Below are 23,395 nucleotides of genomic sequence, written 5' to 3'. Positions count from 1 at the left end.
CAGTGATCTCTCTGGAAAACGGTTTTTGAAGACATTTTGCAGTCAACTGCTGCTGGAGTTTGGAGTTCAGGAAACCCAACTTTTCATCTCATTTTGACACGCAATGAGATAAAAAGCCAGGGCTTAGCCAACAGCAGGACAAATGAGCTTGAACACAGAGCTCCTGAGAGCTGACTGCGAGGTCAGTAACACTGAACTGCTTAGTGCACCCAAGCTAAAAGGGTTGCATCACAGTCCTGAAGATCCAGGCCTCCAGGGGGCGACACAAGGGCAAGCAGATGACTTCACTCAGACACAGCACGTGCCAGGGCGCCGTGCCAGGGCGGCGAGCTTGAAGAGGGCTGGGGCAGTTTGCTGGAGGAGACACCCAAGTCAGGGTTGAAGGGAAGAGCAGGCGCCCGAGAGAAGACAAAGCAGAGAGCATTTCCAGGGAAGAAAACAGTACAAGGGGTCACGTGTCCAGGGAACTGCCGCTGTGATTCGAGATGAGCTCCAAGAGCAGCAACAATGTTGGAGGAATCAGCCTCCAAGTCTGCACCTCTCCCGCACTGCTTGCCAAGCACTGGGTGCACACACTTCTGTTGAGCTCAGCGCCTGCTCTAAACCAGGCCCAGTTTTCATTCCCAGCTCACAGATAAGGAACCAGATGTGCAGAGTTCAAATGGGCTTTTGCCCAGGAAGCAGCAAGGTCAATCCGAGCTGTGTGGAGCTCCAGAGAGTGAGCACCGGAGCATGCGCACGACCTTCATCTTGTTAACGGAGTAGAACTTATTTGATCCTTGATGGCTGGAACGAAGCCACCCACGAAGCATGGCCCCTGCCTGCAGTCAGGTGTGTCTACAGTGCGCTGTTCTCTGTAGCTGCGGACCCTGTATAATGAGCCCACAACTGAGACCAGGACATCTCCATGAAAATCAGAAAGGAGGTCTTCCCTGGGAGTTGCCCTCAACAGGGCAAAGGGAAATCTTCCCTGCATCTCTTTATGCAAGCTGTAGCTGTGGAAGGCGAGGAGAAGTCTCAGGTAGCATGGATGGACAGACATCCAGGGTACAGGCTCCACCAGAGGACATAACTGCCTCTGTGCACAAAGCAGACCCCACTGCGTCGGGACGTGGGTCCTCACAAACCATTTAGCCATGCAGGACCTCCAATGAAACCTCTAGTCTGCTCATATTAGACCCCTACGACTTTACAAACTAGCGCAGGCATTGATGAATGAGAAAGGCTTCATGTGGTTGGGCCCATTGACATTCACAGCACCAAAGGGCAAGCGTTAGTCTTGCTTTCGCCCACACTGCTGGTCCGTGTTCAGGGGAGGCTCCTGCCAACTGGACTCCATTAAGAACAATTTAGTCTTCAGTGCGCTTTGACTAAACCTCATGCCACACTAATGCAAGAGAGGCATGGCAGAGTAACCCCGAGCCGAGCTGCAAGAGTGCATTCGCTTAAGTAACCTGCGTTATGCAACTTCTTGGAAAGCAAATTGTAGCCGAGCTCAGAGCAGGGCAGCTGGCAATGTTCCATTTTCTAAAGAACTGTTGGCGTCTCGAAACCAGAAAGACCTCCAGCATGGAGGCCTGGAGGCCTTCATCCCTCCTCACACTACAGTACACTTGGAAATCAGGGCTAGTACAAAGACAACATAAAGGTAATAAATGATGTCACACATTTAAGGTGCCTTTTTATATTCTGCTATTTTGTCATATCATGAATTCAATGTTGCAATTTTAGTTTTTTTTACATTGTTTTCACACTGAAATAAACAAGAACTTGTCCTCTACATAATTCATGTTCTAATCCTCATGATTTATTGAAAGAGACGTTAAAATGGCAGCAAGGCACACCATTGTAATTATATAAAGGTACTTCAGAAAGTCAGTAGAAAGTGGAGTTAAAAGCTAGCTTGTTTTGGTACAAAAATCATAAGAATACACACTTTCAGCAAGATCTACTGAAAATGTACAATTTTGATAAACTTTAAAAAGCATTGATGTAATGTATTTCTCTGAAAAGGAGAATGACAGAAAGCGAAAGACCTTCTAACTGCTGGTTTACGCTCCAGTGGCTGCAGCTGCCAGCCAGGCCCGGGCCAAAGCCAGGAGCCCAGAACCCCATCTGGATTTCTCACGTGGGTGGCAGGGGTCCACGCACTGAGACCCTCAACCACTGCTTTTCCAGTTGCATCAGCAAGGAGCTGAACTGGGCACGGATCAGCCGGGAGTTCAGACATGGGCTGCTGGTGTTGTAAGTGGCAGTTGAACCCGTTTCGCTACAACAGTGGAACTCTGAAAACTCTTTGAAAGCCTCCATCATATGCATGGATTTCACAATTTCTGGAGCAAAACAGACTTACACTTGAACTGCCTCTTGCACCAGCTCTCTGCAGTGCCCATGTTCAGCAAAGAAGATGGCATTTGCCCAGAAAGTGGTTGAAGATTCTTTTTTATTCCTTCCCACCCTTTAGTTTCCAAGACTCATAAGTAAAGGTGAGAACAATCACAAAAAAAGAAATTAAAGTCAGCAAAAAGTCCAACTCTTGTGGTGATGCCCATAAATGATCTAGAGAAACTTTAGGATTTAGAATGAAGGCCGGCAACAGGTTAGAAAGACAATCCAGAGGGTGGCACTGTGGCTCAACAGGCTAACCCTCCACCGTCAAGGACCAGCATCCCATATGGGCGCCGCTTCGTGTCCTGGTTGCTGCACTTCCCATCCAACTCCCTGCTTGGGAGGACATCGGAGATGATCCTGAACCCACGTGGGAGACCCAGAAGAGGCTCCTGGCTCAGCTCTGAACTCTGTGGCTATTTGGGAGAGTGAAACTGTGGATGGACGATTTTTCTTCCTCTCTCTCTTCCTCTCTCTGTAAATCTGCCTTTCTAATAAAAATAAGTCTTAAAAAAGAAAGACAATTTAAAGATGTATTGAGTCACATACTCATCTTGGTGCAAACTAGAAATGAGGCTTTCATTCATGGACTTGAGAGAGAAATGTGAGGGTTCTATGCGCCTACATTCCAGTTTACCAAATGGCAGGCAGTAACTGCAGCCTGCCGCCATGCCCACCACTCCTACGTAACTCTGGAAATGGAATCTGCATTATCCGGATCACTCAAGATGAGACACAAAAAACAAAATCAAACAAACCAACCAACTTCAGTCAGGGATTTTTTTAGATGAATTCAGGTCGCCATTACTTTGGGTATCACCCAGGTATGCAGTTGGCAGTGGAAGCCAAAGAATGACACCTGGCTTATTGTGTAAGCCCCCAGGGACACAGCAGGAAGCTGCATTAAAGGTGGAGACAGGACCCCAACTCCAGGCACCCGGTTACGATGTCTCGGCATCCCAGACGGTGGTTTAGCCCGCTGTACCACAACACTGACCCCGTTAAGCTTGTTTTGGGGATTGTAACAGATTGCACTGCGTCAGTACTGGAAACAATCGTCCCACTTTCAGACACAATGTCTTAATTGTCGCATCAGTGTCAAATAATGAGTCCTGAATTTTGTCCTGGAACAAAATGTTTATGCCACTCCTGTGTGCAAAAAAAAAGAAAGAGAATCCCTCTCATCTCCTCCCTGTCCCAGAGTAATTGTCCCCGTTCACCTCCTACCCACGTGCCACAGGAAGCAGTAAGGGCAAAATCACCATCTGGGCCAGTGGGTTAGCAGAGCACATCACCCTAGAGAAAGACAGAACTCAAGATGAACTCCAGAGGCCGACAGGCATTCCAACCCCTGTCTGTGCGCACACTGCTGCTCCGGAAACATAGGGGTCCTCCAGCAGAGGCAAGCCTGACACAGCCCTGCGGGGCTCTCTCGACTGCTAGAGGTCTCAGGGTCGCAACTTGCTCTCTGTGAGTTCTGTTTGGGTTTACAAGGAATGGGGGTGCCCACCACAACGTTCCTAATCAGAGTACAGGCAGAGACCAGCCACAAGGTCAGCGCCCAGCGAGTGATGGAGTCGTAGTACCGCCGCAAGCAACCCCCTCGACCCTGCTGAAGCCTCACTGACAGGAACATTGTGTAACACGGAAAAATGCGTTCTTCCAGAGAGGAGGGTGAGTTACAGGGAACAGTATACACAGCACGATGACATCTAAGCAGGTATTTTCATAACACATATTTCCATGCAGTTTTTGAATGCACGAGTTTCAGATTTTTTTTTTTGAACCACAGTGAATCTACTTTTTAATTTTCTTTTCCAATATTCTCTTGCACTGGAAGAATACAGACCAAAAAAAAAAAAAAATACGTCTGGGAGTTCAAATTGCATTTTATAGGGTTTTTCCTTATTTGATTTTGTTTTCATTAATCAAGACTACATATGAAATATACGAATGACAAAAAGCCAGTGTTTCTAAAAGTAAGGATGATTCTCACCAGCGAGTCATCCTGGTGGCAGAAAGCTGTGGGATGACAGATGGCTTGGTGTGTACCAAGGGCAGCTGTGTGTAAGGGCCAGTGACTCCAAGGTCGTAAGGGTGGTGACAAACGGCTACATGGGGTGATGTTTTTTTCCTCTGCTGGTCTCCAGATCATTTTCTTCCAACTCAGACTCTCGTCTTAGTAACAAAGGGTTGAAGTTATGCATTAGGAAAAAGGGAGTATTTGGAGGTTATTAATTTCAAGGATGTAAAGGTATAAAATGCAATATCCTGTTATCATCAAGCTGATGGGAGAGGGGACCACAGCAAGTACATTTATGCATCGCATTGCTCACTGCAAATTTTCTGCACACTGCCAAGCAATCTAATTTCTAATCACTCACCCTGATAGGACCGTACTTCGCCTTTAGAGCTAATAGAGGGATTATGGAAGATGTCCGTAATTATAATTCTTACCTTTTATAATGACCTTTTAAGTATGGAATGATTCGATGAAAAGACCAGTAAAGTAAATTATCACACTGTTAGGTTGCTATGATCTAAGTCACAGGACAACCAGCCATGGCACAAGGGCCAAATCTGGCTTCACACTTCTTTTGGTGAATTTGTGATTTAAATGTTTAAATCATGGGAACAAAATCAACACAAGAATAACATCTGATTAACGTGAGAAGAAGGCGAAATTTGAATTTTAGTGCCCATAAATGAAATCCCACAGGAACACAGACAGGTTCGTCCTTTTACGACTTGTCTCAGATGTTCTTGTCCTATGTCAGCTTCTGAAAGGATAGTGCCAGAGACCCCCAAGGCCAGCTGAGCCTGTACAGAAGACCCCTCCCCGCATGTACGCAGGGGCTTTCCAGGTGGTCACAGACAGTCTTCGCAGTTCCCCTCAGCTGCCGCTAGATGGCAGAAAAGATCCTTAAACTAGCAGGGACGAACTCAAAAAACCCAAACCAAACTGCACTGCAAGGGGATATTCGCAGGGGCAATTTTCTTCTAATGTCAGCCCTTACTACAGCACAAAACATTTGTTTCTATCGTGCTCAATAAACTGAAAACTGCATATCCAAAAATAGTTTCGGGATTCATTTTGTCTAGGACTAATGTCTGCGCTCAGATGCAGCATTTATTCCGTCCTGCCTAAAATTAACATCACGTGAATGTACATCACAGAAGAGATCCCTCGTGTTTAGTGTGTCTACACAGCAGAATGGCTCATGAGGGTGAATTCTATCCACTTTCTCGGTGTCCACAATCGGCTCAGCCAACTGGTTTTAGATGAGGAAGGCTGTGTGTACAGACACGCACGAGCGTCTGCGCCAGGCAGTGTGTGTCAGGCACTCAGTTTTATTTTAATTGAATTTAATTGGGCTTATCATTTGATTGGTGCAGTTTTGAATAGGCAAATTTTATACATGAGCCCATCCAAGAAAGACAAACGGGCTTCCACACACATCCTGTCTTCATGTTTTCAAATACATAAAAGTTACATCAGATGCCCTCGAGGAAGGGCACAGCTTGGCACTGCGGCTGTGACGGCCGATTCCCGTTCCTCTCGGGACTCTGGCACCACAGTGGAATTCACCTGCCTAAACACACAGGCTCCTCATTTCTCAGCAAGATCCCGAGCACCACACGCTTTTCAGGGCCTTGACCGAGAGGAGAACTTAGCCACAGACTCTCACATCTCCTCCTGCCACTTGGATTTCCAAGATTGTCCATGGAGCCAAGAAAAGCCCCAGTGCAGTAACGTATAACCTCCTACTGCTCGCTAGCTTCAATAACTCCTTCAATCATTAGTTATTGAACCACTTGAAAATTGCATGTATCAGCACACTTTATCTTTAGATGATTTCCCATGTGGACCCTAAAACAGTGACATTTCATCATATCCGCACAATTCCATGCTATCAGCTAATATTCGCTGAATCTTGACAATCCCCCCTTTAGCCACAGATGCCTTCCGGAGATTGTTCTTGAACCAGAATCTTCCTAGAGACATGCTTCACACGTGTTTGTGGGATGTTTTCAAGTCTTTAAAGGACAAGCAATCCATATGCTAGGTAGTTTTGATTGTCTTTCTTGTGGAGCCCCTGACGTTTTGGCTTATGTTTATGGTCCCTTTACACCGGAAGTGAGGCCCGAAAGCTTGAGCCACGGTGCTACCTACGCCAAACGTCACATCACACGAACACGGATGCGATGTCCAGTGACCCGTTTGTGTTCACCTTGCTTTTTATCAATGTGTGAAGGCATTAACTTTTGTTACAAAAATGCGTGCTTCCCTTACAATCAGCGAACCACCGGTGAGGCTAGCCTTTGTCACTGCAACAACTTTTTAAAGTAATGAAGTCAGGCAGAGGCCAGAATCAGACATTTCAATAAGCATCTAATATGTGACCATTTCCCGTTCTCTTCATCCTTTGCCGTTCATCAGCCATTAGCTATTGGGCATTTCTCCTCACTACCTAAGGATGGCCTAAGAGTCCGTGGAAAACATCTCAGGAGATGCTGGACTCTTCACTGGTGAGTCCCAGCGCCACAGTTAGAAGCTGCATATTATTAGATATTTCCTTTTATTCTTATTTTTAACTTTTTCTTAAACAACCAATTAGTTATTTTATGTTTAATTCTTCAACTATTGGACCTGAGAACCCTGGGTGTTTGGATGTTTGGTCTTTCGAGTCTCTGGCTGTCTGTCTCCTCAGAGAAGGCTGATCTGTTCCAGCTGCTACGAACAGCAGAACCCCCTCCTTGCCCACATCCCTGTTGCACCTGTACCTAAGAAAACCCTTCTCTTCCTTCCAGCCCAGGCCGCCCAACACAATGCGAGCATTAGACTGCTTCCCCTAGCTGCCACCTCTCTGCTCCACGGGGCATTTGCCATTGAGAAAGACCACCGTAAATCCACGATGTCAAGACAAGTCATGGCTGGCTGTCACAACCTCGCCATGAAATATCGCTCGCAGATTTCACTTGCCTTGCGTAGTAGTCGTTGGGTGGAACTGCTTCCTGGAAAAACTGGAACTGGTATAAATACAGTCCAATCAGGTGTCCAGCACTGAAAATGGCCAGCAAGACACAGAGGCAGCTGAACAGCAGCGGGTCGAAGGTGCGGCACCAGGACCACCACGTGCACAGTCCCAGAAACACGAAGAAGTACACCGATGACGTCAGAGACGGTAATATCATACCTGCGGGGGAGGGGACACAGCCGCGGAAAGTGAGTCCAAGTGGAGACTCGCTGCTCAGTACCTGTCACAGCAGGAAAGCATGTCAATTTCATTTCAAAAGCCGCAATCATAACTCAGTTCTGTAGTCAGAATGAATACGAATTAATGTGAAATGACAGGTTCGTAAATACAAGGAAAGACCAAATGAAGAGACACCACTTGTGGGATTGAATAAATGAAAACACACTCTTAAGAACAGCGGAATTTGAATCTTCACTTCCCCGTTTCTTTCTTTCTATCTTTTCTCCCATTTCTTTCAGGAATTTGCATACATCCCCTAACAGGATTTTCTTTTCAAGATTTACTTTTCCTTTGTAAAGTCAGTCATCGTAACATCACGTACAATGGCAAAGTCTCTGAAATGGCTCACCTGACAACATTTTGGTCAAAAGGGGAGTTGCTAAATGAGTTCATTTCTTTATCTGTGTTTTATCTTTGACTAGTATTTATTTTTTTGAGAGGCAGAGACAAGGAAAAAGTCAGACAGCTCCCGTATCCGAGCTCACTATAAATGCGTCCACTAGCTGGAACTGGGCCAGCCTGAAGCTGGGAGCCAGACTCAATCCACATCTCCCTTGTAGGTGGCACGGACTCATCCCCTCTGCCTGCAGTGCTCCTGCGGGGAGGAAGGTGGCATGGGCAGCAGGTGCAGGGCTCCAGGTCAGGCACGCCCGTGGGAGAGGTTGCAGGGTGGCCACCGGGCTTACTGCTCAATGGAGGTAGATTCTACAATAATCGAGGCATTTTTAAAGGACTACTTAAACTATTAAGCTTTATGCTCAAGAACTTGTATTTTCTTTTCCTCTCTATTTTCCTTTCAGGAAAGCTAAATTGCTTCATCTTTCCAATTTTAGCCAAGCAGCTGGACTGGCTCTCCATTCACGAGCTCAGTAGTTCCAGAACATTGGAGGATGCCAGACTGGCAGGAGGCAGAAGATCAAGATAAGACTATTATGGAATAAGCATTCCAGGGCCAAAATTTCAAGGAAGTGAGTGTCTACACTGGAAGATTACAATCTAATTTCGGAAGAAACATAGTATATCCTGGAGAGTTAAATTAAGATTACGAAGGAGCCAGTGTAAACACACAGGCCCTCAGAACTGTCAACTGTGGCTGGTGGGGCAGCAGTCAGGCTGCTCCCGGAGCAGGTGACCACGCCCACCAGGAAGAGGAGTAACTGCTATTGTAACCTAAACTTAGCAAAAGAGGTCCATTCTAGTAGTTACAGAAAAATGATTATTGTATAGGGGGTTCATGAAAACTGCCTCCAAAACTTCAGAGTTAAAGTTGAGCAGCAAAAACCATTCCTTTGTGTGCCTCGAGTGTGTGGTCAGATTGGGCAAGAGCTCCGGGTAGTGGAAGGCTGAGTCCCTGCTTGGTTTCCCAGCGCTCCTCTGCACAGGTCTGCACGGGGGGCACTCACCCGAGGAGCCCAGTAAGATGGTCACCACGACTTTTCCTGCGGTGGTTATCATGTTGCCGATGAACTCCTTGAGCCGGGAGGCCGCGGAGGCGAACCTGCGGAACAGCTTCAGCCTGGCGCTCTCCTCCAGCTCCCCCTCCGCGCCATCTCCTCCATCAAAGTCCTCGTCATAGATGAGCGCCTCTTCTGGGTCCACTTTCTCTCCTCCGGTCTAAAGAAATGAGAACCAGGGAAGATTCCAGTCCTTATGGCTGCCTAACTGATGGGTAAACCAAGGAGGGGGACTTTGAGAATTTGTGTGTTAGTTCTCTTGGGTCTCTGACAGTCTCTGTCAAGGCCAAGTCACCTTGGTCTTTCTCGAAGAGGTCAACAAGAAACATCTCTGGTCCTAAAGTGTCTAATGGCACATCCCACAGGTGCGCATGAAGATCTCTGAAGCATCCACTAGCAATCGCAGCTTTGATCTGTCTGGGTCTGCTTGAGCAAATTCACAGCTTGCCACTAAAGTCCCAGTGAGTTTGAGAAAATTGTCTGTGGTTGTGAAGTGTAGGGTTTAGGAGATGTTCTTTCTGAAGTTTATCTTTGTTGGCTATTTCAGTATCTCTTGACTGGGGGAGGATGAGCACTCCCTTGGTCTTGGCTGGTTGCTTCTGGTCTTAACCTTTCAGATACTGAATCCCTACTCAGATCTCCATGCTCTCAAGGGAGCCTGGGGGAGGGAGGCCCCATTCCTACGCATCATGTGTTGCTAGATACACTCAGGTGTTTTGATGGTTGGTTGGTTTGTTAAAGGATCTTTTCCAGGAAGGGTTAGAATTAGCATTTTTTTTTTTTTTTCAAAAGGGAGTCGTGAACAGAAGACAGCATTGAAGACAAGAGGACTCTGTCAGCGGTCTAGACTCGGCCCCCAGAGCTCACGTCCTTAGCCGTCTGCTCGGCAGAGCCAGGGGCCTGCAGGGCCAGCTCCACACTGGGTCAAGAAGTCAAGAACGGGGCTTGGCCTCTGTGGGTTCCCATGTTCTTTGCTGAGCCATTTCATCAGATGCTCACACCAGGCTCCTGGTAGGAGCTGCTTCCTACTGGACGTGAGGTCAATGGGGTAAGGCCCAGAGGCCGCAGTGGCCTGCAGACCACTTCCATTGGGCACCGAGAAGACAGACCATCGGTGACTATGGTTGGCCATGGTGAATCAAGGCTCCAGGCGGTACCTCCACAGCCCTCCACCCTCCACACACACACACACACTCTCGTATATAAACACAATCACCCCCACACTTACTCTCATATATATACACATACTCATCTATATATCTATATCTATATACATTCACCCAATCCACCCACACTCACACACTCAACTCCATATATACTTACACACACTCACAGACACACACACTCTCATGTACAAACACATTCACCCCACACATATTCTTACATACACACAGCTACACACACTTATTCTCACATACACACACACCCATTCACCCACCCCTACACTCACCCCCACATATATTTACACACACATACTCCCTCTCTTTCACACACAAATACACACACAGAGATTCAGACTTGGACCAATCACAGTTCAAGTATGTAATTCTGGCTTCGCTGTTCCCAATCACAGTATTTCTGTATGTTTTCCTTGAAGCAGACAGTGGCTCTCACATTTATCCATGAAATTCTTCTCTTCATACAAGGCCCGACGCATCCGAGCACGTCTGGTAAGAGACACGGCAGGAAACATGGAAGCTGGGAAAATCCACAGGCTTGGCATCACCAAGTAACAAATGCTTTTCTGAGACGCCCAAATGGACGAGAGAGCTGTGGCTGCATGCATGGCTAGTTCAGGTTCTAAGGTCGAAGGAGCCCCTCAGAGGCGGTGACGTGTAAGCCGCATTCAGGCCATCAGAAGGTCGCTATCAGACCTGTGTGGTTGGAAGAGCTGGTCCAAGGCTCTACGGCATGCTTGGGAAGACACCAAGCATCCCACTTCCACCACCCAGGGGACAGTTCCCTGCTTCTTACCCTTTTCCTCCTCCAGTGGAAGACCTGGCTTCCTGTCTCAGGAGGGGAAGCAACAAGGACCTCAGCCAGCCTGCCACATGCCACCCTCCCTTCCTGGCACGAGCTGCAGCTGCTGCTACAATGGTGACCAGAACCCATCTGCTTAGGGAAGCAGGGAGGCAGCAGTCCAAACATCCTCCCCTGTCCCCTGCAGCACCAAGATGTGCCCCTTTCCTCCTGGTCTACTCCCACCACAGAGCAATCCTGGATCTCCTGGCTTGAAGCCCCGTGTCCTCCCCGTCCACATTTGCCTGTCAGCACAAGATTCGCCGGTGAGTCAGGTACGCTGAATCTGCAGTCCCCACCCTGAACTCCTCTGGGATCTTCCTGAACACAACTTGGACCTGAAGATGCGCTTCCCAAGACACTGCGGTGGCCGTCAGGGGAGCAGCAGAGGTGAGAAGCAGCTCTCAGGGTCTGCTTCTGCCTTCTTCGCACCCTGTCCCCAGCTCCCCTGGCCTGGCTGTCATCCCAGCTCTCCTGTGTAGCCCAGTCTGTTTCTGCTGGCCTTCATCCACAGGAGCTATTGTGGTGACACCCCTGTCCCCGGGTGCACACAGGCTGGGCGTCCGTGGCTTCTGTCCCCTCACCACAGGTGGGCCAGGAGTGAAAAGTCTCCCTCCAAGAGAGAAGCTTGCCCAACCCTTCCATCCCTGTTTGTGGAAAAAATAAAAAGCAAGACTGCAGCTAGGGCTGCCTGGGTCACAGTCAGAAACACACTTGTAACTTTCGTAATAAATGACTTCTTATTCAATTATAGACTTGCTGCGGATGTAGATTAAATCAAATCGAAATCTCTGCTTGCGAAGCCTTGGGGAGGTTATGCAAACGCATTTCCCTGACCTCAGGGTGGCAGGACAGGGGCCCCGTGACTTGCATAAACAACCCACTGTTCTACAGGCCTTGTAGCATTTTTATACAACACTCCCTGGGGACCTCAGCTGGAACCACTTTTTAAACCTGCTAAGCGGAGGGAGAGCTGTGCCTGCAGGAGGTCGGGCTCCAGCGGCCCTGTTGTCCTGGTTGGTTGGGCCAGGACTGACATCAGTCACATTACGCTGTCTTCCTACAGGCACACGCTTTCCTCCTAAATGATTCATCTGCTGAAATATAAACACGGGGGCTCTGGCTCAACCCAGCCCGCTCTGCCATATTTACTAACAAGCAGCCTTCTGGCCGTGTGTCTGCATTGGAATGCAACTTGACTCTGGCTTAGGGGCTAAGAAGGAAGGGGTGTTGAAAGAGACGGAACCCCTTTGGGTTCCGTCATATACAACATTCCATACGATTACTGTCCATGTCAGCATCCAAAACTGATGTAAAGACTTGTAAGTCTCGGACCTTATCTCTTTGGAAGTTCGATTTCAATAGGAAATCTTGGCATGAGGGACAATAATGGCAAGCCAGAAAGGACATTACACTAAGTAAGCTATGCGCATAGCAATAAACAGCACCAGGACCACACGTGGCATCTGAAAACCCGAGCAGAGTGCAGTGGTGGCTGCTGGACACTGAGGGCTGGGGAGGAGCTGGGCGATAGCGGAAAGGGGGCCAAGACCGACTTCTGATCAGCTGTTGCGACCTCACCTCCTAGCATCGCAACGCAGCGCGTAGTTAAAGGTAATAGCCAAAGAAAAGAATTCCATGTCTTCTCAACACAAAGAAATGGCACTTAGGGGCAGGGACAGAAATGCTTATTGCAGGGTTTGTGCGTTCTACAGCATAGACATGGGGAAAAGCACCACATTTCCCTCTAAATACACAGAACTACTAGACGTGGGTTAAAAATAACACAGTCAACAAAACCAAAACAAGCGCCCGATTTTCACATTTGATGGCAAGTAGTGCCTCTCATTTCAAGCACCAAGTGTTGTGGGATCCCTCTGCCCTAAATCAGAAATCTGGAAGTAACTTTCTGCATTGCCCCATAATGGAACCTGCGTGTGATCAGAGAGCTCGGGGGCGTTGAAGCTGGTTTAGAGCCCATGCCAGGCTGGCCCTGGCAACCTCTGGGACGTGTATTCAATGCCAGAGCTCAGCTCAACAGTCACAATCTGAAACACTGCTTGAATCTTCTAGCAGCGTTCTTTAATTGCAAAATATACTGATGTGTTTTCTAACCCCCTTAACATTTCAAACTTCAGGTCTCAGACCAGAGCTTTTCACGCCCCTGGGTCCACTTTCCTCTTTTTCATGGTGGAAACCAAGCTTTGAAAGGCGTTTCTAGAGTGCGTTCAAGTTGCACGTAAGGAACTCAATCAAGTTGCACGTAAGGAAGGCAAGGGGAGGTAGCATTTTGCTAAAGTGTCACTTGCTGCTTATTCATTGTTTACTATCCAAAGTTAACAATTTATCTTAGCAGAATGGGTTCATCTCAATAGAAGAGCTTAGGAAGGGAAAGGCAAGTGGGCTGACTCCCTACAGAAGAAAAACGTTCGCTCTGCGCTCTAGGAACAAGAAGGTGGAGAGGAAGGTGGACTGTATGCTCTCAGAGGTATTATGTAAGTCTAACGTGAGAGTGTTTCTCAGATAAAGCAAATATTTGATTCGGTTGCTAGACTCATTTGGGGAAGATCTTTTTCTTTTTCAGATGAATGGTTCGGGCAGCCCCCTAACTGACTTGGAAAAGCGGGTGTTTGAATGCCTTCAGCTACCAACTGTGCGGGCAAGGTTAGCACAGGACACGTGAAAACTACTGAGTGAGCTGGCGGCCACTGGTTAGCATGGTGACTGCAGCATCTTCAGGCTTTCAAAACACAAACAACAGGAACCACCTCTAATCCCACCACAAGTGCCCTGCCCTTGAGATTCTTACCACATATGTTTACAATCTATCCTCAGACGGCATTGAATCTAAAATGACTCCTCCCAGTCAATCAGCAAGTTTGGGAGGGCACCAGTCTTCTTAGAAAGCGGAATGGAAAACAATGGAGTCTGGCCATGTCGCACTGGTTTACATTAATGTTTCAGTTCCTTTGAGATCTTTTAAAAATACATCACCGAGTGACTATATGGGAAAAGGCATTTATACACACACGTATGCACACACGCAACACACACATCTATATAATCTACTAGCTCTTATAATCCACCCCAGAGGCGACTGCACTGCCCATTTCCTCATGGAGCAGCTGTGCTTCACTCTTGTAAATGACATACCCATGTGCTTTCTGCAGAAGTCAAGCATGCAGACAGTGATGACAAAAGCAGTCTTTTGAAGGCACCCAAAACCCCAATCCTTATGTCTCTGTTGTGAAAATGTCAAGAGGTGGAGAGAGCTGCAGGTGCTTGGGAATCAGAGCTCGCTGCCTTGACCATGCATCCTGCCCTCCACTCGGCACTTGCTGAGTGAGTCTGGGTCCTGTGCCAAGCCAGTGTAGGGTGCAGGGAGGGATATCCACAAGAATCCTCCAGAGGATGCCCGTGGTTTTGTAGTCATGCAGAGGGAATAAACCAGCTACATGTAATTGCCTGTCAAATGAGACTGTGTGAGCGTCAGGGCATAGGAAAAGGGAGTCTAAATCCGACTACAGGGCCTCGTACAGTCATTGCCAAGGTAAATGTGGTGGAGCAGAGGATGGATTGGCAAAGACAGCAAGAAGACAAAAGAGGAAAGCCGTGTTAGATACTAGTCTAGGCCATCGCTGTACACAACAGGCACAGAGGCACTGAGCACACACTCCTGGCTGTTGGCTCAGCAAGGCCCCATCGATCAGGGCTCACCCTGGGTAAGCCGGCCCCCAGAGCAAACATGGCAGATGAGACCATTCAAGCCCCACTAAAATCTTGTGTGAGGTCCATGAGCAAACCTTGTGAGACCACTCTCCCGGTCTCTACTCCACGCTTGGTCAAACTGCTTCCTGTGCACATCTATTAGTCATCCAGCAACACCTGCAACTGGGCAACGCACCAAGTACCCAGCCATAGCCAATTGGTTAGACACCACCAATGGGGAAGGTCTTCTACAGGTTCCTGCCCAGACAAGGAGGGGTCAGGGACTGCCCCCCCATCTCAGTCTCTCTTTCTCTCTCGCTCTCTGAAGACATCCCACCTGACACCCCATCTCCAACATCCCTTCTGAGAGGTGCTTGCCCCTTCCTTTTTTCATTCACTTGTTCACTTTGCTAATGAAATTTCTCCTCTGTCTCTCTGTCTGAAACTGACTCCCAGCTTTTAATTCCAATGCGAAGCTAAGAAAAGACCCTCTTACGCCTTGCCAGGGACAGCAGACACAGGTGTCTGCCCCCAGGGCTGGCCCTTCTCCTTAAAGCCTTGTCACTTTAGTTTTGTCCTTTGGTTTGCTCTGTGCAGGCCTCCAGGCTCATCAACTATCGGAGTAGGCCGATGATGGTCATGAAGGGTGTCTTACTCAATTATTTTGGGCCATAACTAAAAACAAGACAGGATCATTTCCCTCAGAAAGCATATGGTCTAGTGAGTGAGACAGGAAACACAGCAGAACCTATTGGGCATGTGAAACAAAGGAGAGGTTGTGATGAGAATAAAGGTGGCCCGGTGACAGCGGTGATCTGTCATTGGAAAGGTGCTCAGGCCTCCTTCTGTGGAAATAAGGGGACAAGAGCCAGGAGAACAGTGTCCATAGCACAGGAAACTGCAAGACAGAGAAGGGGGAGAGTGTGAACCACCTAGGTATAAAGACATTGCAGTTGGTGCCCAGTGCATTAGCCTAGTGGCTAAGAGCCTTGCCTTGAACAAGCCGGAATCCTATATGGGCACCTCCACTTTGTATCTCGGCTGCTCCACTTCCCATCCAGCTCCCTGTCTGTGGCCTGGAAAAGCAGTCGAGGACGCCCCAAAGCCTTGGGACCCTGCACCCTCATGCGAGACCTAGAAGAAGTTCCTCTCTCCTGGTTTCAGATGGGCTCAGTTCCGGCTGTTGTGGCCACTTGGAACCAGCAGATTGAAGATCTTTCTGTCTCTCCTTCTTTCTGTAAATCTGCCTTTCCAATAAAAATACATACATATTTTTAAAAAGAGAGACAGAGAGAGATTGCAGCTGCAAGGCACAGTGGAGTGTGAGGCTGTGAAGGAAGGATGCAGCCAGGCCCTACGGAGCCTCAAGCATCATGCTTAGAAGGCTGGCTTATTATCCTAACCATTTCATGAGCATCCAAACAAATGCTTTATCTAATGAAGTGCTATGATTTGATCTTCCGTTCTATAAGAAGAGTTGGATGCTAGGTGTGCTTTCCGTAGAACAGAAGAACAGAAGCTGGCAGTGGGGAGACCCATTTGGAGAGTTTCTGAATCTAGTTAAGGGGAAGTTGTGGCTTCTTGAGGAGCAGGGCAGTGGGTTCAGAGAGAGTTGAGTGCAGACAAAATTTGAAGACAGAATCCAGAGGACTTGCTCATGGAAAGAACAAGCGTTTCAGGGAATCTAAGACTGTACCAGAGTTTCTGGCTTGGGTACCTGGGTGATGCTTGAGCCTGCATGAAGCTCAGAGGAAAAGTCAGCACGTGTCTCTTCCACTCCCAGACACAGGATCATTTCCTGCTCAAAGAAGGAGCAGGAATTCCTTGAGTGATGCTGCTTCCCTGGCAGGTGCATGGCACGGGGACGAGGACACCCGGGATCATCCTCTCCAGGCCCCCCTATCCAAGGGACATCGCTCTGCAGTCCATCTGTTCAAGCTTCCAATGTGGTTGTTTTGTTGATCTTGGCAACTCAAATGCAGGAAGCCACCTATCAAAGATTTCAGGACTAGAACAAAATATCCTGAAAATTTTCAAAATGTCGATCTAGAAATATCGCTCCACAAAGAAAGGTTCCTTTGGGAGATTCGATTCTTTGCAATAGGCAGAGATTAAGTACACATGGATAAATGATGTTAAACAAGTTAACAAATGGATGAAACAAAAAGGCAGTTGCCATTCGTATGCAAGAGCTTCCTGTTACTATTTTAAAGCCATTTTAGCTGACTCCTTGATTGTTCATTGTTACTTTTGTTAGGTGTTGTTTATCCAGTTCGCGGCAAGCAAAGCTCACTCAGTTTGCAAATTGTCAGTGACAATATCCCCGCCCTTCTGGGGCGACTGACCCACTGCGCTCAGCCATGCTTCCCAGGTGTGGTGGCACAGTATGAGGGCAAGGGAGAATGGGCATCCACCTTTCACTTAGCAACCACGTGAGAAGACACTGTGGCAATAAAGCTCATCCTGCATCCAAAGTGAACTGTGTCCTGGAGAAACGCTGAAGTGTTCCTGAAGGCGGCAGGCTTACAATCAATGCTCATGAAAAGCCTCCTATCATAGCCAGATGTGAGGACACAGTGCAGTGTGCCTCTCTACTTCCAGATCAAAGATGGACTCCCAATGAAACTGCTCACTATAGCTTGACAACAGGATGCTGGACTCTGCCATCGTGTGTACTTACGATGTCAGGATACATTTAAATAGCAGAATGTTCATGAAGGACTATACTCTTGTAAAAAATATGGAGGTAGCCAGCAGGGGGAAGGGGATGTGTTGAGGGGGTAAGGGAAATGCCAGAGCCAATGGAATTATATGATAAGGTAATTGAATATATAAATAAAAAGAACTAAATAATTTATATTAACAACCAGAACAACAAAAAGCCCCTTTCTCTTTGATGTAATGCCATGCTGATGGCATGGAAAGGCACTTAACTTCGATTTGCAAAAAGTTTCACCTCAAGTCTGCAGAACAGGTGCGCTGCATCTCCACAGGTCAGGAGGTTTCACCCAGTTCCTGAGCGCGACCGTGGGAAGTGGCAAAGGTACACCTCCACCACCCTGTGCCCCGGAACCAGCCGTGCCCCTGGAACCTCCAGTCTGAGTCACCAAGTAGGAGGGCTGCAGGGCAAATGGGCGATAGCCCAGCCTCCTGCCGCTCCGACTGGTTCCACATCCCAAATGCTCGCATCTGCCAGCTTGAAAAGACAGTGTCTGGCAGACTTAGAGCAGGCAACTTTTAAACTAAACCTTCGGCTGGAGTCAAGAAATGCTTAATGCCTCCCTACCAGGACCTAGACCTTGGAGCTGCAATCCAGGGGGCCCGTGAGGCCACAGGATCCGGGATGAGAAAGCAGAGTGAAGATGTTGAGGTTCAGGATGACTTTCTAAATGATACGAGGGGAACTAAATGCTGGGGGTTTGTTTTTAGCAAATGGACAAGGACTTCTCACGGGAATTTTCTTGCTTTCCTTCGTATTTGATGTGTCAGTCATTTAAGAAGATGCCACTCATTCTATACCAAGCTATGACTGGTTCCTGTCTCAATAAACATCTGATTTAATGGAAAGTTGCCATAATAATTTATTAAAACATAACTTTTATTGGCTTAAAAATTCAAATAAGACCTTGGGCCTACAGCGGTGCCGTGGCTAAGGTCCTTGCCTTGCACGCACGCGTCAGGATCCCTTCTGGATGCAGGTTCTAATCCTAGCCAGTTCGTATCCCGGCAGCTCCACTTCCCATCCAGCTCCCTGCTTGTGGCCTGGGAAAGCAGTCGAGGACGGCCCAAAGCCTTGGGAGGAAGATCCCTGCACCCGCGTGGGAGACCCAGAAAAGGTTCCTGGCTCCTGGCTTTGGATTGGCACAGCACCAGCCATTGTGGCCACTTGGAGAGTGAATCACCAAATGGAGGATCTTCCTCTCTGTCTCTCCTCCTCTCTGTACATCTGCCTTTCCAGTAAAATAAATACATCTTTAAAAAAATATGCATTTCCGTGAACTTCTAAAATGTTTTAATGTATAGACAACTATTTTCTACAGCTTAATTTGTGTACTATTGCTCTTCTGTTTTGAAAGAGTTCATAATAAAAATCTTTCCCTCAGCTGATTTGTAGATACGCGTGTGAATGAAAACAGACCAGACCACAAGCGTGTCTTTCGAGAAACAGGCTTCGTGGCATTTGAAGCCCTGTGGTTTCCTCTTCGAGTCTGCTCTCTGTAAACTACAAGAGCATGGCAGAGCCTCCCACAGTGCTCCTGCTTCCCTTGGGGGGGGGGGGTGTTCAGGGAATCCTTGGCTCTGTGAACACCTGTAAGGCGGCAGCAGCCTGGAGGCTCCTCATGGAGTCAGTGAGGATGGTTGGATGCCCGGGGTCTTCCCCAGGGACTCTCCTTAAAACAGTTCCGCACTTGAGAAGGAATTCTCCCAGGCACCCGAGGATTAACCTTGCCACTTCTCCATTGAGATAAATGAAAGAAGGAGGAGTGCCAGCAAACACTACTCTCTCTGTATCCTCCAAAGCCAAACACTGGAAAGTGCAAAAGGCAAGATTTATAAGCAGCAGGAAGTATGTGAGGATCTTCAAAAATAAAATAAATTCTCCTGCTTATTTTGCTTGTGTGGATTCCTTTCAGGTTTGGGCCCAGCTTGTCACAGCTAAGAAATATTTCTCCGTGGCGGAATCTCAGAGGACTCGCCCACTACCTAATTTCTCCTGGGCTATCTGATGTGCTGGAATGTACTAAGAGAATGGAAATTATAGATAACTTAGCTTAAAAAAACCCAGCTTAACCAAGAAGGAAAACAAGTTCATAATAATAGCATTTCATCTTTTTCAAAACCTTCGATAAATCATCCATGATCGTAGGAGATGGCCTAGATTAGGGACAAATTTCAGATGCAGGGCTTCCACCAAGGGGGCAGACCTCAAACACACGGTTTAATTTAAGTTCTGACATGGGGGAACTAAGTGGGAAGTGGGTTATGGAAAAGTGAGTTGGAATGTTTTCCCACAGTTTCTGTGCAGCCCCACACTGAAACGGCATCCCCTTTGCACGACAGCCCAGCGCATCCACTCTCCCACGACACACCTGCACTTCAGCCAGGACTAGGATGGAGGAGACACAACTCCACTTGGAGATGAAATGAAACTCGCAGAAAACCTCACACACCCTGAGCCTACCCAAACTGCACCCTTAGTAAAGGGCACCTGCTCTACAGCAACTCCCACCCCCTTAAAGGGGATGTGAGACAAGGGTGAGGCCACTTACGGTGCCTTTTCTAGCCTTCTCCCACACTCGCACCTGTGTGATCCTCTCGTGGGGGGCTTCTCTCCTTGTGGGGTGACCTGCACCCCTACATGAACGTATTCTCACTCTCACTTTCTATAAATCCTGATTTTATTGTTGCACTTGATTTGCTCATCTGTTTTAAATTCTGATTTCACACACAGGAACAAGAACTCGGAATAAAAGCTAGGATACACATTCCTACAAGAGTTACATAATTCTAAGAGGACCCTGACCTGAAAATTATCGTAGTACCTCTCAAAACCGGAGAGAACCAATGGGAGACCAGGCACCAGTTTACAGAGCTACCGAGACGAGCAGGTCTAGGGGATTTTGCTTCTAGGGGACTTTGCTTTGCTCCCTGCTTTATTACTCACAACAACCTGAACCAGTATTGTTCTGATCTTCATCTTGTAGGTAAAAAAAGAATACACAATTGTGCCAACGTGTGTTAGCCTCCAGGCCTCACTTCCAAGTTTGTCTGTTTGTGCCCTCCAGGTAACTGAGAAGGACATGGAGACCATGCTGCTGTGCTAAGCAGTGAGGAGAAGCCCGAAGCCTACAGAACTTCAACCAGTGGGTTTATTTCCACCACACTCTGGAGGCAATGTCTGGTAATCCTTATTGAAAACAGAATCTTAAACTATAAACGCCATACGATTTCAACACAGAAATTCAAAAATACAAGCAGATATTCAAAAATCTAACTTCACTTCTTGAAATGATAGAGTCAACACTAGAAAAAGTACTTTCATACTTTCATCCATTTTCTGTTCTCGCAAGATTTCTACGGCTGGTACACTAGGATGTAAATGCTGCCAGGAGTGATGTTGCTACAGTTTTTTTTTTTTACCCCCAGTTCCTTTCTAATGTTTGCCTTAAAAGGGGGAAAATCTTGATACACAATATGAGTACCCAGCTTATACCTATAAGGGTGTTCAGCTGTAACATCATGTCCAGTTTGCACGCGTTTCCTGAATTGCATTCTCTCCAAATTTCTTTTTAAATAAACACAGAAGGTACTTTTCTGATTTTTTTTTTGTGTGTGTGTGAGGCACATACAGCATTTGCCACAACTGGGAATTTTCCTTCCTGGCTGGCTGCCTTAGTGGTCAATATTCTCAATAATTTCAATTAACTTCGGTTTCAAAATTAAATTTCTTACCAAAGCTTAGAACAGAAAACACTTGGTAGTTGAAGTATCTCAGGTCAAATGTCCAACTTTTTCTTCGTAACTTCTTTCTTTGCACGTTTCATTCTTTCATTACTAAATGATGACTCGCTCAATTGATGTCATCTAAATTCACTTCATTAGCAACAGGCCTAGACCTCCACCCTGCGCGCAGGGACGGGCGAGTGCGGGCAGTCGCGGCATGCACTCTACACCTGCAGTCAACCCCACTGCACATCAACCCAGTGTGTACTTCATGCTGAACCCTTCCAGCTCACTGGGCTTCACAATCCTTTCACTCACCACCCAGACCTTTTTTTTTTTTTTTTCCATTTCCATTCTTTTCCCAACAAGTATCTTTCCTTCTGGAGTGCTTGGAAGTCCTTGACCAAAGCACACTGGGTTGATCTTGCCACCATCTGAAAGGCACGAGGGTCAGGCTGGAATGCTTCTTTTCAAGGAGAACTTTTCTCCTTTTAACTGCCAGATGTTACTTAAGCCCCGATTCGCAGTAATTAAGCTCTCCTGATTGCATCATGCTAAGTGGCTTTACAAGGTCAGCCATCTGATATACTATTGAATGATGCTCTGGAGTGCCTGATGAATGCCTTGTGGCATTTGATATCTCTGGCCTCTAACCCCGTCTACCCATCCCATGCTGCGATGGGAGTGTGCTCCCGGGGGAGCGCCCAAGGTTGACATAAAGATTTGCTAACACGAAGTACTGTATGTCAAACAGTAGACTGCATATTTGCACACGGCTCCTATACCTCTCCACCCTAGGAACGTGGCAGAGCCTCAGAACTCAAAGATGGAAGACAAAGGCAGTGAGATTTACCAATTCTTCGTGATCAAACTCAGGGTTAACCTGTGCTGCTTCTTCCGTCACTGGTTTCTGAACGATATTCCTGCAGATGAGCCAGATGGTGAGGCTGGCGAGGAACATGCCAATGTCCGGTACAAACACGCGGATCCCGTTGCCAGCGTCGGCTCCTTTTAAGCTTAGGAGGAAAAGGAGAAAGACCAAAGTTAGTTATTTTTTTGTATGGTTCTAACATCTCCTACTATGTTTCACTCTCAGAAATGACTGAAAGTAAAAGGCCCTCCCCAGTTCCTGCCCACAGGTATCAGAAAGCAAGGCATCCATGGCCGAGTCTTAGGAAATTGCCTATGAATCAAATGTTTCATGGACATGTCAGAAATTTTATAAAGAACTCGAAAACAATTTTCAAAAACGTGCGAAGAACTATATTGTTGGTCAATAAAGCCACATGACCGGCACGAATACAGACATTTACCATTTAACTGCAGTAGTTAAAATCTATAAATATACTAACAGCTAAACTAGTTTTGGCTGGATAAGTGAAAGTTAGAAAGGCAATTGCAGAAAATGTGAAAGCAGTTCTTGAATCACGAGCTTTTCATTTGTGTCCTTAGTTGATTTTGCCATTCATGGCGCACCAAGAAAAGGGCATCCTGTATGTGTCCTTCCTTCTCTTAGGGAAGTGATACTGAACGTGGAATTAGAATCCCGGAGTTAGCTCTAAGTCTGACTGGGGGGCTGGATGCCACTTGGGGACTGGGGATGGGACGGGGGTGGTGGGAGGGGGGGACGGGCTTCGCAGAGTCACCTGTTCCAATGTGCAAAACAGACAGTGATCATTTGCTGACTTTGGTTCCAGTGGAATGGGACCCTCGATCATGTGTTTAGGAAAAGGACAATTAATGTATCTGTAAAATAACATACGGGAAATACATATGTATAAAATAACATGTGTAAAATATAAACACATGCTTCCTCTCAGGCATATGCTTTGAGAACAGCGGCGTCCACTGACACTTAGATCATTTGGACTCTAACATAGCATTCATTGTTAGAACTGGGATTTTGGGCCCAGCATGGTAGCTTAGTGGCTAAAGTTCTCTCCTTGAACACACCGGGTCCCATATGGGCACCTGTTCTAATCCCTGTAGCCCCACTTCCCATCCAGCTCCCTGCCTGTGACCTGGGAAGGCAGTCGAGGACGGCCCGAAGCCTTGAGACCCTGCACCCGCGTAGACGACCCGGAAGAGCTCCTGGCTCCCGGCTTTGGGTCAGCGCAGCTCTCG

The 23,395-nt window shown here is 47.3% G+C and overlaps 1 protein-coding gene across 5 annotated transcripts in view; it reads right to left on the bottom strand.

Annotated features, from left to right (window-relative positions):
• The window catches only part of PIEZO2 (piezo type mechanosensitive ion channel component 2), a 405,850-nt gene that overhangs the window by 137,349 nt on the left and 245,106 nt on the right, over positions 1 to 23,395 (bottom strand). For all 5 annotated transcript variants that reach the window (XM_058676955.1, XM_058676950.1, XM_058676952.1 and 2 more), the window contains 3 exons: positions 22,125 to 22,287; positions 9,050 to 9,260; positions 7,373 to 7,586 (listed from right to left, as the gene is read on the bottom strand). In XM_058676955.1, the coding sequence (XP_058532938.1) occupies positions 7,373 to 7,586; positions 9,050 to 9,260; positions 22,125 to 22,287 (588 nt within the window). The remainder of the gene's footprint in view (positions 1 to 7,372; positions 7,587 to 9,049; positions 9,261 to 22,124; positions 22,288 to 23,395) is intronic.

The sequence above is a fragment of the Ochotona princeps genome, chromosome 18 (assembly GCF_030435755.1).
Source record: "Ochotona princeps isolate mOchPri1 chromosome 18, mOchPri1.hap1, whole genome shotgun sequence".
In the NCBI taxonomy this organism is placed as follows: domain Eukaryota; kingdom Metazoa; phylum Chordata; class Mammalia; order Lagomorpha; family Ochotonidae; genus Ochotona; species Ochotona princeps.
Note: the sequence above shows the minus strand (reverse complement) of the source record. Positions and strands in the feature narration are given on the sequence as shown.